The following is a 15,807-nucleotide window of genomic DNA, read 5'->3' as shown; positions in this document are numbered from 1 at the left end:
GGGCTGTTGTTAAGAATACCTACATGCTTTGAGTATATACTTCATGCCAAAGCCCAAGCTAAAGCTCATGTGGGCACGATGTAGGCATCTTCAACCCCAAAAGGGTCTAGCAACAGGGGTTCCAGTCCCCAGGGGGAGGTGGGGTTCTTGCCTGGCGGTGCCTGTGTCTGAGCAGGGGGACCCATCAGATTGGCATCCTGGGGTGGGAGGTGTCACCTGCCGGCCACATTCCACCTGGGTCTCCAGCTCCTCATATACCCCACAGGCCCCCAGGCCTGGCATGATCCTCCCATTCCAGGCTGTCCCCCATCAGGCCCCACTCCACCCCCTGCACACACAGACAAATTTATCACAAAATCATTTTTTATTGAGGGTTGGGCCAGGGACAGGAATAGGGATCGCACTGGGGACCATACCCCAGTTGGCAGAGGGGTCTGGTGTTGGCTCGCACCCTTGCCTCCTCTAGGGCACCGCAGGGTGAGGCCTGGCCGCCAGGCTCTGGCTGTGGCGCTGGAGTGGAGCTGGGGTTGCTTGGCCTGGTCCCGGCTGCCGGCCGGGCTGCAGTTTCCCCAAAACGGCCACCAGAGGGCAGCCGGCCCCCAGCGCAGAGGAATTCTCGGTTTCTCAGGTGACGGTTTCTTAAAAAAATAAAAAACCAGAGGCTGGTGTGTTCCCCCTGCAAACCCGAGGGTGGCGGGCCCTGGGAGAAGGCTCTGGTTTCTATGATCTCTTTGATAAAAAACAAGCAAAAATAATAACAAAATACGTGGTTTCTCTCTCTCCCTTTCCCCCCTCTAGGAACTGAGGTCAGAAATGAGGGTGTTGGGGACTGGGAGTACCCTGCTATGGCCTGGATTTCAAGGTGTGGGTCTCTTTTTTTCCCGTTAACACCCATAAATAAATTCATAAATAAATAAATAATAATAGATACTCTCTTTGTATGTGCACATATATACAGATAAATCTTTGTCTTATCTATCAACAGAGTAACTAACCTCTCTGACTCTTTAGTTCAGAAACTCAAAAGTAAAGCGACATGGTCAAGGTCAAGGGAGGGGGAAGATCAGGGACTTGGAATGGCACTGTAAAACACCCAGCAGCATACTGGAACTCCAAGCCAGCTGGGCTGTGCGACATTTCTGAGTGGAACCCTGACCACCTGAACATTCTAGAACCATGGAGCCAGCTGGGCCCTGCAGGGATCTGAACAGAATCCTGTGAAACACCCAAAGTCCTAGAACTCCAGAACCAGCTGGGTCTTGGGGTGCAGAGCTGGAGGGTTGGAACAAAGCCCTGGAGGACCTAACACTCTGGAATTCTGTAGTGATCAGGGCTGAAGGGTCACCAGGATGCGACTAGACATCACTGGGGGAACGGGATCGGAAGAGGATCTTGGAAGAGGAACAGCAGCAGCAGACAGCCCACAGCACCTTCTGCACATCCTGGTTGCGGAAGGCATAGATGATGGGGTTGATCATGGAGTTGTAGGTGGCAGGGAGCAGGGTGAGATAGGTGTAGAGGGGTGGGGAGTGGGCATCGCCCAACAGGCAGTAGACGGTGAAGGGCAGCCAGCAGGCGGCAAAGGCGCCAAGCACCACGGCCAAGGTGGCAATGCCCTTTCGGGTGGCCACGTAGTGGGAGGCAGGCAGCAGGTGCCGCTGGAGGGCAATCTGCTGGGCATGGCGGCAGACGATGCGACAGATCTGGGCATAGAGCTGCAGCATGATGCCAAACACCATGAAGAAAGCAACGGCCAGGACCACCAGATGGTTCTTGGAGAGTGGATATACCACGCCACACGTGGCCCGGGCATCCAGGCAGTTCCAGGCCAGCACAGGCAGCAGCCCCAGGCCCAATGCGCATCCCCACACTAGGGCCAGCATCACATAGGTCCGCGTCACTGTCGTCTCTGAGTAGTAGGTGAGGGCATTGTACAGAGAAAGGTAGCGATCAACGGTGATGGCCAGTAGGCTGCCAATGCTGGCAGTAAAGGCCATGGCCAGCATGCCGACCAGCACCAGGCTCATCTCTGCCGAGCCAATGCAGAAGACAGCAGCAAAGTGCATGACCAGACCCAGGCCTGCCAGCAGGTCTGCCACAGCCAGGCTGCCCACCAGCAGGAACATGGGGGCGTGGAAGGCAGGAGTGCCCACGATGATGGCCACCACCAGCGCGTTCTCACAGGACACTAGGGTACCTGAGATGCACAGCACTACGTCCCAGGCCCTAGGTGAGGGCAGTGGCATGGCTGGGCCTGTGGGCCCCTCTGTTGAGCCCACGCTGCTCGTGTTCATGTTTCCTGGGCCAGCAGAGAGCCAGGCCAGGGGGCTGCCTGCACCCCACATCATGGTACCTGTAGAAGAAAGGCCCTATGAGAAGCTGGCAGGGCTGGGTGCTGAGTGGAGGGGTCTGGAAACAGTGGGAGTCTCACCTCAGGATACCTGGCTGAGTCCCAATGCCTTGTCGCCCCCACTCCTGCCCTGAAGCTCCTTCCAGGGTACCTTTAACCTCCCCTATGCCACCGGGCTAGCAGGAGTCTCTTTTCCTGGGGATCCCTGTCCTGGGTCTCTTCATTCTCCCTTCCAACTCCCTGAGTCCTGCAGGTCTCTTTCTCCTACATGTGTAGCCAGAGGAGGGCAAGATGAAGGACTACCATGAGTGGATGGAGGCCCATTGGATCCAGGAGAAGCTGGGAGAGGCCCAGGACTGGGGGAGGGAAAAACATCTTAAAACTGAGAGCAGCTCTGCTCCCTCCCCACCAGGGAGGATGACGCTCAGCTTCTGAGGCTCACCAGACCCCTCACGATTCTCGGTACTGCCAAACCCAGACTCCGCCCCCAGAGAATGCTCGTGAAGCTCCCGCCAGCCCCCACCCTGCGCTCCTGGGGTAACAACACCTGGGAACTCGGCCTCCCCCAACACACACACACCTAGACTTCTGTCCCCAGCCAGACCTCTCTTTCTGCCTGAACCTCTGGGTCTTTGGAACAGACACCCCCGCTGGAAGCGTGGATCCCTGAGTCAGACCCCTCCCTCTGCCCGGACACCTGGATCTTAGGCCTGACTCCGCCTCCTGCCCGGAGGTCTGGATTCCTAAGTCAGACACCTCCTCCTGCTCGGACGCTTGGGTCCTTGCCCCAGACGCCTCCTGCCGGACCAAACTCAGATGACCATCAGTCCCTTCAGGGCCTCGGGTCCCTGCAGGAGGTCTCACCCCGCGCCGGGCTACCCAGCTGACGGCTCTCAGCACTCAGACACTGGCTCCCCTCCTGCTAGCCCAGACTCAGGGTTCCTGGTCTCGACCTCCGACCCCAGTCAGCCGCTGCGAGCCTTACCGCTTGCCCAGCGCCCCAGAATCCTGACTGCCCTCCCGGACGCCTGGTGTCCGCGGCGGGGCCCGCTACTCACCTCTCGGCACCGGGCGCGGCCGGGCCCCGGGGAGGCTCCGCTCGGGTCCAGGCTGCGCAGGGTGTATGCGGACCCCGAGAAGCCCCCACGGCCACGGGAGAAGCGACGTGAGTCACCCCGCCCCGCCCCCGGCCACCGGTTTGGTGACGTCAGCGGCCCGCCTGGCCAATGGGTGAGCCGCGCTGGGGCGCAGCGCGCGCCGCTCGGCATAGTAATGAGGCCTCGTGCCGCCCGCTCCCCCATTCATAAAAAGCGACCGTGGCTGCGGCCCCGCCCCCTCCTGAGTCGGCCCGCGCTGTCCTTGACGCGGCGCCCTCTAGGGGCCGGGGGTTTCGGGGGCGCTGGTGCGAGAGCCTGGCAGTCCACGGGAGGTTGAGGGGGATGTGTAGGGGGAGCGGAAAGGGAACGCGGATAGACTGTGGGGTGATGGGACTCTCGGGTGGCAAAGGCTGATGGAATTCAGGTGACGGAAACCGAGTGATGGGGCTGAATGGGCGTCCCCGGTGAGGATGGCAGGGGTTGCCAAGACGAAACGGCCCTGAGGTGATGGTGACAGGAGCATGAGGGAACAGGGAGGTGGGTGGCAGTGACGGTATGATCATGGTGACAGGATCTTGGGGGGTGGTGGCAGTGGGACGCTGAGGTAGAGAGGGAAGCCCCCAGGGCAACCATAGCAGTGTCAGGGTGATTCTGTGGCATGATGGGGTTCAGGGATTGCAGGGTGGCAAAAGGCGGTGGCAAAGGAAAGGGAAGATGGAGTGTCCAGGTGATAGGACTTCAGGTCACCGTGACCCTGTCACAAGTGCTGAAGTGACAAGGCTGTGATGAGGGTTGTAGGGTCCTGGAATGAAGATACCAGGTGACTGTGGTGAGTGGACCCCAGGGTGAGTAGGACAGGGTAGAGGGTCTGGACTGACAGTGACCAGGCAGGTAAGTTGCTGCCAGGGCAGGTCCTCGTGATGCTGGGGCTGGCATAAGGAGCTGGGTGACGTCAATCATGTCAGCCCAATAGCGCCCTCACAGCATGGGAGGAGTGGGCCTGGCAAGATTTCAAAACCTAAATTATTTATTCAAGGATCTGGAAAGCCAGCGGGGTGGTGGTAAGGGGCACTCCCCCAGAGCAGCAGCAGTGGGGGAGCCGGGAGGAACTTGGAAGCAGGAAACCTAGCAGCTCAGTCCCCAGGGCAGGCCCCTCTCAACCTCCCATCTTAGACACCCTGGCAGGGTAGGGCATGGAGAAGGAGCTCCCTCTTCCCCAACCCTGCCTGTCCCCAGGGAACCTCTCTCAGCTGACTTCTCCAGATGTGACAGGTATGGCCAGTTCTGGGGGAGGGGAACTGGCTGCTCCTCCTCCCTCTGTCTCTAGCTTTGATCCTCACTGGAATCAACCAGGCCTGTGGGATGGGGATGGGGGGCAGGGACCAGGTTAGGGCTTGAGGAAACCGCGGCGGCCCAGATCGTAGGCCCCACCAACTTCTCCCTGCAACACAGAACCACTGCAGCTCCCACAGTCAGTGTAGGGCAGGGAGAAGGAGGTGACAGGCGGTGGCAGGTACATGGGGAGAGGATAGGGTCAGGGCTGGGGAAGATAATGCACTTCAGGTTGGACATGGTGAGTTCGGGGTGTTTAGCAGGTGGTGTGGTCAGGAGTGTAGACTGGTTTCAAATCCCAGTTCCTCCATTTTCTAGCTGTGTGACTTTGGGTGAGTGTCTTAGGCTCTTTGTGCCTAGATTCTCTCATCTATAAGATAGAGGCAATGTTAGTATCTTCTTCATGGGATTGTTGGGAGGGGCCTGGCACATTATCAACACTGGCTATGTTGGCTGCCAATATATCTGGCAGGAGGAGGACACCTGGGAGGCCTAGATGTGCAGGTTCAAGGGGTAGATGACATCACCCAGGGGAGGGAGCAGAGAGTGAGGAGGAGCCTCAGGGAACCCTGCCATTGAGAGCACAGACTGTGGATGAGAATATTGCTGCTCCTGAGCCTTTGCACTGGCTGTTCCCTCTGCCTGGAACCCCTTCACTTCATTCCGGGCACGGAACCCAAGTCACTTCTTCAGGAGCAGGCTTTCTACCTCTACCCTACCTCTACCTCTACCCTAGATTACCACTCCCCTCCCCATCACTCTTTGCCCTCTTTCCTTGATTTATTATTCTTCAGAGCACTTAGCACTCCTGAAATTCTAAATTTATTCCTTTCCAAAAAAGTACGTGTCAGCCCCACCAGGACTGAACAGACTTTGTTCTGTTCTGTGCTGGAGAACAATGCCTGGCATGGAGTAAGTGTTCAATAAATACTTGCTGACAGGATGATTAAACAAAAAGCAGCATCTAGAGAAAGAGAAGGAAAACAGTAGTAATACGCACGGTGTCAAGGAAGGCGGGGGCATCAGAGAGAATACAGGGGCATTAGCGCCCCAGAACCCAGGTATTCACTTTCTCCCCAATCAGAGCGGGGTCCCAACAACTGTCCAGTTGGTCTCAGAGAAGGGTGAAGGCTGTTGGGAGGTTGGCATGAAAGGGTGTATGAGAGGTAATTTCCTGGCCGTCCAGTGGTTAGGACTCTGTGATCCCACTGCAGGGGGCACGGGTTCCATTCCTGGTCGGGGAACAAAGATGCTGCAAGCACATGGAAGAAAGAAAGAAAGAGAGGAAGAGAGAGACAGAGAGGAAGGAAGGAAGGAAGGAAGGAAGGAAGGAAGGAAGGAAGGAAGGGAGGGAGGGAGAAAGAAAGAAGGGGTGTATGAGAGACTATCTTCTATTCTGAGCAGCAGTGGTCTTTTCTATTTTTTCACAGTTTATTAATCCTCTCATGAAATATAGGCAAAATCACCACAGATAAAGTCACTGCAGAATCTTTACTTCTTCCTTTTGCCGGCAGCAACACTGGTCCTTGTGGTCCGCCGACCTCCCTCATTCTGTTCTCGCATTTCTTACGCTGCTTCCTTGAGTTCTTTTTCTTCTCAGGCAGGCCATGTCTTGCAGGGTTGTGTTGGTTTACTTTTCCTTGCATAACCCAAGGAATCGTAAATCACGCCCAAGCCAGTTGTCTTGTCACCACCAAAATGGGTTCTGACTCCAAGTATAAAGATGACGTCTCGTGTGGTCTTGTAGATTTTGGCTACTTTTCCCCAAATGTCTGTCTCGGACACTGTTGCCCTTCCAGGGTGAAGCACATCAGCAACCATGTTTCCACTGAAGTAGTTGGTTGGCCGGAACTTCCTGATCCGGAGAGGTACGGTGTCATTCATGATGGAGACGATCCTCAGCCAGCCGGGGAAGAAAAGAGTGCACTGATGTTTCTAACCATGAGAAACGCCGGAGACCTAAGAGACGCAAGTGGGGCTGTGGATTTTCATGTGAATACTCTCCCTCATGCTCCAAAACTGCCCCGTGTCAACAGGACAATTGAGGCCATCGCTGCCAACCAGGTCTCCTTTCCGCAAAGATCTGCTGTCTAGAGGAAGGGGCAGCCCTTCCTCTTCTCTCCTACTCATGCCCTCTGCCCTGCCTCCTTGATTCCTTCCCATCACTGACACCCCCCTCCAGTCCTTCCCACCTACCAGGTGCCAGATGAGAGCCCAGTACTTACAAGAGTCCTGAATCCCCGTTTCACAGGTGAAGCCTAGAGAAGCCAGGGACTTGCCCCAAATTGCACAGTAAATGGCAGAGCTGGGATCTGAAGCCATTCCATCTGCAACCAAATCCAGTGTGTCTTCATTCTAGCCTAGATGTCACCATCTCCTCAGAAGGGGCTGGGAGTGAAGTTGAACTAGGGCTGATAGTACTTGCAGTTCCCCAGGTGACCACCAGATGGCTGTTAGGGCTCACCTCCAGGTAAGACTTCTTACCTCTTCTCCACCAATCTGCAGAATCCTATGGGCCTAGGCTCTGGAGGGAGGTGTGTGTGAGAGAGACACAGATACTGTCTACACAAGCTCCTTGTCCAAGCCCCAAGAATCTGGGCATCATCAGCGCACACATTCTTAGCACTGACTCATTCATTCAGCCAATATTCACTGACAGTTCCCCTGGGCTTGGGTTTGAGAGGGTGCTGCAGACAGAAAGATGATGTGGCCATATCCCTGCATTTTGAACATTCAATAAATATTTATTGAGCATATACTATTTGCCAGGCACCATTCTAGGCACAGAGGATACAGCAATGAACAAAAATCTCTGCCTTCTTCATGGAGCTTCCATTCTGATGGGGAGATGGACAATCTACGAATAAAAACTTAATATGATACTAAGTAGGGATCCCTTGAGGGTCTCACAGACCAGTGAGACAGGCAAACATGTACACAGTCACAAGATGGTACAGTATGGTTATTTGGTAATCACCTGCTTAGCTTTTATGTGTGCAGGGAGTTAACTACAGATGAAGATAAACATGGTCCCTGCCTTCCTGGAACTCACTTATAGCCTAAGAAACAAATGAGTAATTAATTATACAGTTGATACGTGTTCTGAAGGAACAAAAGGAGGCATGATGATGTAGAATAACCAGGAGACCTGTTTTAAGTAGGGAAGTCATGGAGCAGGTCAGTGGAAGAGAGGATAGAGGAGTTTCAAGGAGAGGGCACAGCAGGTACCAAGTCTTAGGAGGAAAAGAGTTGATGTGTTTGAGGAACAGAGAGGAGGCTAGTGTGTCTGGAGCCAAAGGAGCCATGGGGAGAGTAGGAGTTGAGCTCAGAGAGGTAGGCAGGGGGAAGATCATGCTAGTATTGGAGAGCAGTGAGCCATTGGTGGCTTAAACATGGGAATGGTACGATTTGACTTACATTTTCAAAGGATTGCTCTGGCTGCTGAGTGGGGAACAGACTGGAGGTGGGGAGCAGAAGCAGAAGCCCTACCAGGAGGCCACTGCAGTCACCAAGGCAAGATATGGTGAGGGGATGAGGGCTTCGGTGCGGGAAAGCAGATGGATTTGGATCCACCACCTGGGACAAGTGCCACAGCAGCTCAGCCTTGCTCCACGACAGTCACAGAGGGCTTCCTGCAGGCGGTGCCCATTTTGCATTGTCCTGAAGGATTAGTCTGCCAGACACATGTAGTCAGGAGAGGAGGAGGACCCTCCAGGAGAGAGAACAGCTATAGGATAAAGGCAAGGAGGTACAAAAGAGGGTGTGTGTTGGGGGAAAGGCTGTTCTATTTTCTCAGAGGGTAAGAAGATGTTGGGGTGAGCACAAGACTTCTAAAGACTTCTAGAGCCATGAATCACAGGGCTGTGAAGGCCAAGCTGAACTGAAAATTGTTTCATGGTTGAATCCATGTTTTCAGGACAGCCCTGCACTGTGAGGGCCGAGCTGGGAGGGTCCTGGAGGCTGAGAGGCAGTGTGAGGCCAGCAAAGGGAAGATGAGGGAGCAGGACACAGGAGAGACGTAGAGGCAGAATCTGCAGGACTAAAGTCTGGGGGCTGAGACAGTGGGAGGGAGTGAGGATGAGACCATGGTTTCCAATCAGGTGCCGGGGGGAATGAAGGGGCCTCCCTGAGTGGGGAAGGGAGACCAGGCAGTTTCAGGGGCCTGAGGCACACTCAGGTAGAGGTGCCCAGGAAGCAGATGGACCCTCAGGAGGCATAGCAGAGGGGAGAGTAGCCTCTGACCTCACTGGATCCTGGGTCCACATCCTGGCCCCCCTCCTAACTGTGTGCCCTGAGCAAGTGATTTTACTAGAGGCCTGCAAACTGGAGATAACAAAACCCGTGCTTAGAGGGTAGTTGAGGACATCAGAAGAGAAGCTGCAAGTAAAACTGCTTAGTAGAATGTACATTCTGCTAGTAGTAAGTCGTTAATAGTTGTTAATTATGTATTATTAGTTACAGGTGTGGCAGCTGGGGAGCGAGCACTGGGCTGGAGATGGAGATATGGGACTCGTTGGCTTTCAGTTGGGAACTGATGGCAGAGTAATGGATGAGACGACCCCAGGAGAGGAGAAACAGAGCTCAGGACTGAACTGGGCCACCGGAGATGAAGAGGGGGAAGGAGGAAAAGGAGGAGTAGAGAAGGGGGAGAAGGAGAGGGGAGGGGTGGGGAAAGGGGAGAATGGAGGATGGGGAGAAGAGGAAGAGGAGGTGTATTCTAAGGAAACTGAGAAGTGGCTGCAGAGAGAGAAGAACCAGAAGAGGCAGAGGAAGGCTGTGGAAAGGCCCACTTGTCCCAGTAACAATGAGACCGCCGACTTGGCCAGAGGGGATGTGGTGGGTCAGAGGTAGACGCGGTGTGTTGAGGGGCAGAAGAGAGGAGGGTGCAACGAGTGAAGCGAGGTGGGCTGCCAGAGCCTGGAGGCCGATCCTCGCGGTCCTGGGGCCTGGCTGGAGGACGCCCTTGACGCAAGCCCGGAAGTCAGGAAAGTGACTTTGCTTCAGATCCAGATTTTGCCACTAACTCTGTGACCTCCGACTAGTCACTCACTTTTTCTGAGCCTCAGTTTCCTCACCTGTGAAGTAGGGATAATAGTGCAGCAGTTTTCGTGAAACTGAGGGTGGGGGAATCCAGCAACCTGTCCGGCTACCGGTCCTGGACTCCGCCCCCTTTTGCAGGAGCCCCGCCCCAGACCCCGAACCCCCGCCCCCACCAGGCCGCGCCCACTACCCACGCCCTACCTGACCCCGCCTCAGACCACAAAACCCCGCCCCACCTGGTGGCGTCACTGGCCCCTCCCTGCCAGAGCCACGCCCACCTGGCCTCGCCCAGGTTGCCCGGGTCCCGCTCCCTACGCCCCGGCGGAGCCGAGTCCAGAAGGGACGCGCCACACCAGCACTCCGCAGACCCCGACCCCCAGGCTCCGCCTCCGCGCCATGGCCGCGCCGGGACCCCGCGCCTTACGGGCTGCGCTCTGTGGCGGCTGCTGCTGCCTCCTCCTGTGTGCCCAGCTCGTTGTGGCTGGTAACGCGTGCCCTTCACCCTTCACCCAGCCGCCTGCCAGGAGCAGTCGGGGGTTGGGGGGGCGGGAGGGGAGTTTTCCACATGTGTGCGGGGCTCCTGGGGTGGGTAGAAGGGGACTCCAGCTGTGTGTGGATTCCTGTGTGTACGTGTAGGCGCCAGGTGTGAGGGAGCTTCAGGTGTATGGAAGTGAAGCGGCCCTAGGTGTATGGGGGGTTAGCTCCCGATGTATGCAAAGGGAGGGTGCTCTGGGTGAATGTCAGGGAGGTTGTTGGTGTGTGTAACCATGTGTTTGTGGAAACTGCAGATGGGCAGAGGGGCTTGGGGGATCCAGGTGAGTGTATGTGTGCAGAGGGTGAGATCCACCGAAGTGGGGAAGGGGGGCTGTAGCTTGGGTTCAAAGTGCTGCACCCATGCTACTCCCAGGTAAAGGAGCTCGAGGCTTTGGGCGGGGAGCCCTGCTCCGCATGAACATCTGGCCAGCTGTCCGAGGGGCCTGCAAACAGCTGAAGCTCTGTGAGCATTGTGTGGAGGGGAACAGAGCACACAACCTCACTGGCTGCGTGTGGGAGCAGTGTCAGCCGGAGGAGCCAGGTATGGAGTCAGGCCCTCCCCAAGTTTAGTGCCCCCAGTTATGAACACCAAGGCCTTGGCCCCACCCCCTAAACCTCTTCCCTGAACCTTCTCCCACCAGGACACTGTGTGGCCCAAGCTGAGGTGGTCAAGGAAGGTTGCTCTGTCTACAACCGCTCAGAGTCATGTCCAGGTAAGGGGGCTCCTGCTGGCCTAAGTCAAGTTGGAGGGAAGGGGCTGAGGTGTCCCCAGTCAGAGCCTGCCTCCAATATGGAATTGGCCTCTCCCAGAGAGTAGACTATGCCCACGAACACCGGGGTCCCGTTTCAGTTCTGCCTTTAGCTCACTGAGAAGTCCCTTCCCCTCTCTGGCCTGTTTCCTCCTCTGTAAATTGGTGCAGCCAGAGGATCTAGGACAAGCATGTAGAGAGGCTGGGGGAGCTAGCTCTTCTATTTTAAACCATAGTGAGGACTTTGGAAGTTCAGAAGGGAATGGGGGGAGGGCTTCTTGGAGGAGGTGGCATCAGAGATGACACTTAAAGGTAGAGTGGAAAGAGGGCACATCTGGTGGAAGGAACTGTGTGAACTAAGGCTTGAAAGTGTGTTGGGTGGGCCTGGGTTGGGGTCTTGATGGGAATTGGGGGTGGGGATCTGGATTATTATGGATTCCCTGTCTCTTCAGCTGTGCACCACCATCCCACTTATGAACCGAAGACCATCACAACAGGTAGGTACTACCTGGGGGAATGGGAGGTCTAGAGGTGCAGGGAAAGACAGAGCTGGGCTCAGGCACTGACGAGATCTGTGACCTCAGCCCTGTGATTTCTCCCTCTGAGCCTGTTTCCACATCTGTAAAGTGAGTTGGATAATACTTCACAAAGTTGCTGTGAGGATTTTATGAGAAGATGTATAGCACCTAGTTCAGTTTCTGATGCATAGAAGGTGATCGAGAAATGATGGTTCCCATCCCTTCTCTCAACACCAGAGAAATCAGGATGACCCCCTCTGGACCTACTTGGTGCTGAGGGTGTATGGCTCAGGTTGCCAAGGTGTCCTCAGTGACTACCTACTGCAACGTCCAGGCCCAGAGAGGGTCACCAAGCAGGTTCCTGGCAGAACAGAGGCAAGAACCCCACCCCTTGGTTCCCACTGCCCCTCAGGGCCTGGAGGTCAGCAGGCTTGGCAAGGATGGCTGAAGAGGCTCTTGGTTAATTAAAGCCAGAAACGTGATCTTAGGGGCTGAATTATTGATGGCTCAGCTCCCTCCGGCTTGAGCCCCAGATCAGTGTTGTACAGCTTATTTCTTCCCTCTTCTGCTCCTCTTTCCCCAGTGCCCTTCTCTGGGGCTCCCTGAGCTGCAGCTGGGACTACCCTTTGCCCTTCATATTCTCAGACCCCCCCCTTCCACAAGCTACTCCCTCTGGGACGTGGACCCAGCTCCCAACTGGGCCCCTTTCACTGCCCCAGAATGATCTTCCACCACCATCCCTGCCCTGCCCTGCTCTGGGCACCTGGCCCAGGGCCTGAAATTGAATCCCTGGTGGGAGTTGATGGCTAACGTGGCACAGCTGGGAGCCACCCAGACGTCCTGGCAACCGTGGGCCACAAAGCGGGGGCAGGGGAAAGGGTCAGGGGATGCTGTGTGAGTCTGGCTATGCCCTAACTGTGGGGTGACTTTGGACAGGCCTGGCACTCAGAGCCTGGCTTCTCCCTCTGACGTACGTCATCAAGTCTTCATTTGTCTACTTGGTAGGGTGTGGGCCTCCACTTCTTCCTCTGCTCCTTCCCTCCCTAAGTAAGGGCTCTGGCATTGGGTGACTCCAGGGTCTCAGGACTTAGGAGTCCTGAAAGGAGACCACAGCATCTGTATCTGGGCTTCAAACCCCAAGACCCAAGGCTGAGAGCGACTCTGAGCTGAAGCAGGTGTGGATGTCCAAGTTCTGGGTCCGTCCTCACCCTGTTGGGCCCCTGTGGAAGAGGGAGGCTGGCAGGGAGCTCAGTCACCATCTGGTCCCTGCAGTCAGGAGGCTCAGAGAGGGTGTAAGAGGCATCAAGCCACCGAGCAGCTCAGCAGCAGAGCCAGGGCCGAGCCAAGGCCCTGTCTCCCCAGCCAGGCACCGGCCCTCCCCACAGGCACCTGCCAGCCGCCCACGGGGTCTGGGTTGAACTTCTGAGCCTGCCGCCCAACGCTCCCATAGTGAGGCCTGGGGCCTCCAGATGACCTGTGCCGGGTATTGGGGTGGGGCTGGGCTCCTGGCCCACAGCGGCCTGCTGTGACCTCCTCCCTGCAGAGGGCCCTTCGGTCCCCGAGGCCCAGGGCCCTGGCTTTGACGGGGCCAGCTTCATTGGTGGCGTCGTGCTGGTACTGAGCCTGCAGACAGTGGCCTTCTTTGTCCTGCGCTTCCTCAAGGCCAAGGACAGCACCTACCAGACACTGTGAGTACCTGGCCCGCCGAGTCCCAGCTCACTGCCCACCCGCCCCCCTCTCTTGCCCCTCAGGTCCCTGTTAGCGCGGATGCGTTGTCTTCCCCATGGGGCAGCCTTAGGGGCGATGAGTCCCTCCCAACCTCCCCCATGTGAGCCACACCCCTTCTCCCTCCTCCAGCTGTGGGGTTCTCTCCGCTGGGTGTTGGCCGGGGCAGGACTCAGCCTGGGCCCGGCGTCTGCGAGCCCAACTGAGCCCACCTGTCTTTGTCCCCTCATGCTGCCAGCAGGGAGGAGAACCAGTAGGTGACAGCACAGGCAGCCTTCGGCCTGCAGCTCTGTGGCCACGGGCAGGAGCCTGGGCCCTGTGTGCGGTTTGGTTTTCCTCTGAGAAGGGGAGCTGCTCTGAGGCCCCCGTGTGCTGTGGCCCCATGTGTGCTGTGGGGCGGATCGCTGCAGACTCCATTAAAGTGTTTGCTCTTTTGACCACCGCCTGCTCTCTGAGGGTGGGTGTCCTTGGCCTGGCTGGGGTGGGGCCACTGCCCTGAGTGCCCTCTCTGTCTGGCCTCTGCAGAATCTGACCCCCTTCAGGCCTGGATTCCACACTCAGGGGAAAAAGGATGAAGAGGCTGCCCTCTTGACCCGCTTGTGGGCACTAGGGGTAGGAGAAACTGTGGTCACCAAATTCTGGCCCCTGTGGGCACCGAGCAGGCTCGGTGCCCAGTACCTGACATCCCCTCCTGTCTGGGCCTGGTACCTGCAGATGAGAGCATCCTTCAACCACCTCCTGTCTCATCCATCATCCCTGTGGGGCCCCCTGCCTGGTACTAGGTCTGGAGCCTGCCTCCTCCCATCAACCTGGCCTGGACACTGCCCCCAAATAAAGGAGCTCTTTCCAGCACTGTGTTTTATGTCCCATGTCTTGGGCTGTGTGTGGATTGGATAGGGTGGGGGTATGGCCACTGTCCTCTCCTTAATGGAAATTCTGACTTGAACTGATACTGTCATCTTTTAAAATATTTTTGTTTGCGGGAATTCCCCTGGCGGTCCAGTGGTTAGGACTCAGCGCTCTTACTTCTGGGGCCGGGTTCAATCCCTGGTTGGGGAACTAAGATCCCACAAGCTGCATGGCACAGCCAAAACAAAAAATATTTTTATTTGTTACATGTGTTTAATCCCCTCCTCCACCACCTTATAGATAAGGGTACAGAGACACAGAAAGGTAAGCACACCTGCTTAAGATCGCACAGAGTGGAATGGGGCAGGGCTGGGATTTGAATCCAGGTTTTTCTGACTCTAGGATGAGCAGAACTTCAGAACTCCTCTGCAGAGGCATCTCCAGGCTCTTTTGCCTTCTCAAGTTGGGTCTCTGCTCCGGTGCCAAGGTGGAGGTGCCCCCGGGACCCTCCACAGGGTACTTCTGGCCTTCCTTGAGCAGGCCCTTCTGGAAAGCTCCACCCGTGCCCACCTCCCCCTCTTTACCCCCCATCCCTGGGCCCAGACGTCTTCCCTGACTAATAACATCTCCTATCAATGGGGTACTTGCTGGAAACCAGGCATGTGGCTGAGAGTCTAACAACAGTATCTGATTTAGTCCCATGACTGTCCTAGGAAGCTGAGACGCAATAGAGAGTCATGGGTGGAAGTTCAGTCTGTGGAGCCTGACTGCTCTGTGTGAATGGGAACAAGTTAATTGAACAGCTCTTGGCCTCAGTTTCCTCGTCTGTAAAGTTGGGTAACAGCGGTTCCATCTCTGTGGGATATGGGGAAGGTTCAGAGCAGGCGCATGTGCTCCGTCTGCTTCATTCCAGGGCATCCATCCACCCTACCAGCTGGGCAGCCTGTGGTCAGCCACCTGCACCTCTTCTTGCCCCAGGCCTAGTCTCCGTGCAGGGTCTCCAGCTGCAGCTGGAAGGGCTTTAGGGCCCCTGGGCTCCACAGGGAGTTCCAGCTACTATTTGGCCTCACAGAGGGCTCACCTGCCTAGGCATCGCACCACCATGGACAATGCCAAACACAGTCCACCTCCGTGTCCCTCCCCTCCATGCTCACTTCCATCAACACCCCCCTCCTTTCAGACATCAGCCTCCCCTTTAGCCTCCCCTCCAGCTCCTTACATCTGTGTTACCCAGCCTGCCTTGCTCTCTCTCCTTCAAGCCCCTGCACACGCAGTTTCTCCTGCCTGGGTCACCCTCCCTTGGCTTCTGCACCTAGCACTTAATCCTGGCTGGTATAATGCCCATTCCTCCCAGGCCAAGGGAGGAAATGCCCCTATATCTTTCTGGCTTTCCACCCAGTTAAGGAAATTTCTCTACAGAATGTTTTCTTTTTCAAAATTAGTAAATGCCGGGAATTCCCTGGCGGTCCAGTGGTTAGGGCTCCACACTTCCACTGCAGAGGGCACGGGCTTGATCCCTGTTTGGGGAACTAGGATCCCATAAGCCGTGTGTCCCCCCCCCCCAGAAAAAGTAAGTGCCTGTAAGGAACAAGAGGACTACACAGAAGTTTATA

General features: G+C 56.3%; 2 protein-coding genes across 3 annotated transcripts; one reads left to right on the top strand and one right to left on the bottom strand.

The window, feature by feature from the left end:
• Nucleotides 1-337: 337 nt before the first annotated feature.
• Nucleotides 338-3,469, bottom strand: GPR3 (G protein-coupled receptor 3). The gene is made up of 2 exons (XM_060001397.1): nucleotides 3,409-3,469; nucleotides 338-2,353 (listed from the first exon to the last, which is right to left on the bottom strand). The coding sequence occupies exon 2, from the start codon at nucleotides 2,346-2,348 to the stop codon at nucleotides 1,356-1,358; it is 993 nt and encodes a 330-aa protein (XP_059857380.1). The 5' UTR covers nucleotides 2,349-2,353; nucleotides 3,409-3,469; the 3' UTR covers nucleotides 338-1,355.
• A 6,653-nt stretch (nucleotides 3,470-10,122) lies between these two features.
• On the top strand, nucleotides 10,123-14,055 carry CD164L2 (CD164 molecule like 2). Of its 2 annotated transcripts, XM_060001506.2 has the most exons (6): nucleotides 10,123-10,303; nucleotides 10,727-10,894; nucleotides 10,995-11,066; nucleotides 11,555-11,599; nucleotides 13,164-13,308; nucleotides 13,587-14,055. In XM_060001506.2, the coding sequence occupies exons 1-6, from the start codon at nucleotides 10,216-10,218 to the stop codon at nucleotides 13,600-13,602; spliced, it is 534 nt and encodes a 177-aa protein (XP_059857489.1). In that variant the 5' UTR covers nucleotides 10,123-10,215; the 3' UTR covers nucleotides 13,603-14,055. The 2 variants fall into 2 exon arrangements, with proteins under 2 accessions (XP_059857489.1, XP_059857568.1); XM_060001585.1 differs by lacking the exon at nucleotides 13,587-14,055 and having other exon boundaries at nucleotides 13,164-13,312.
• Nucleotides 14,056-15,807: the final 1,752 nt, after the last annotated feature.

This window comes from Delphinus delphis, chromosome 1 (assembly GCF_949987515.2).
Source record: "Delphinus delphis chromosome 1, mDelDel1.2, whole genome shotgun sequence".
Lineage (NCBI taxonomy): Eukaryota > Metazoa > Chordata > Mammalia > Artiodactyla > Delphinidae > Delphinus > Delphinus delphis.
The sequence above is the reverse complement of the archived record's forward strand: the minus strand, read 5'-3'. Positions and strand labels throughout refer to the sequence as shown.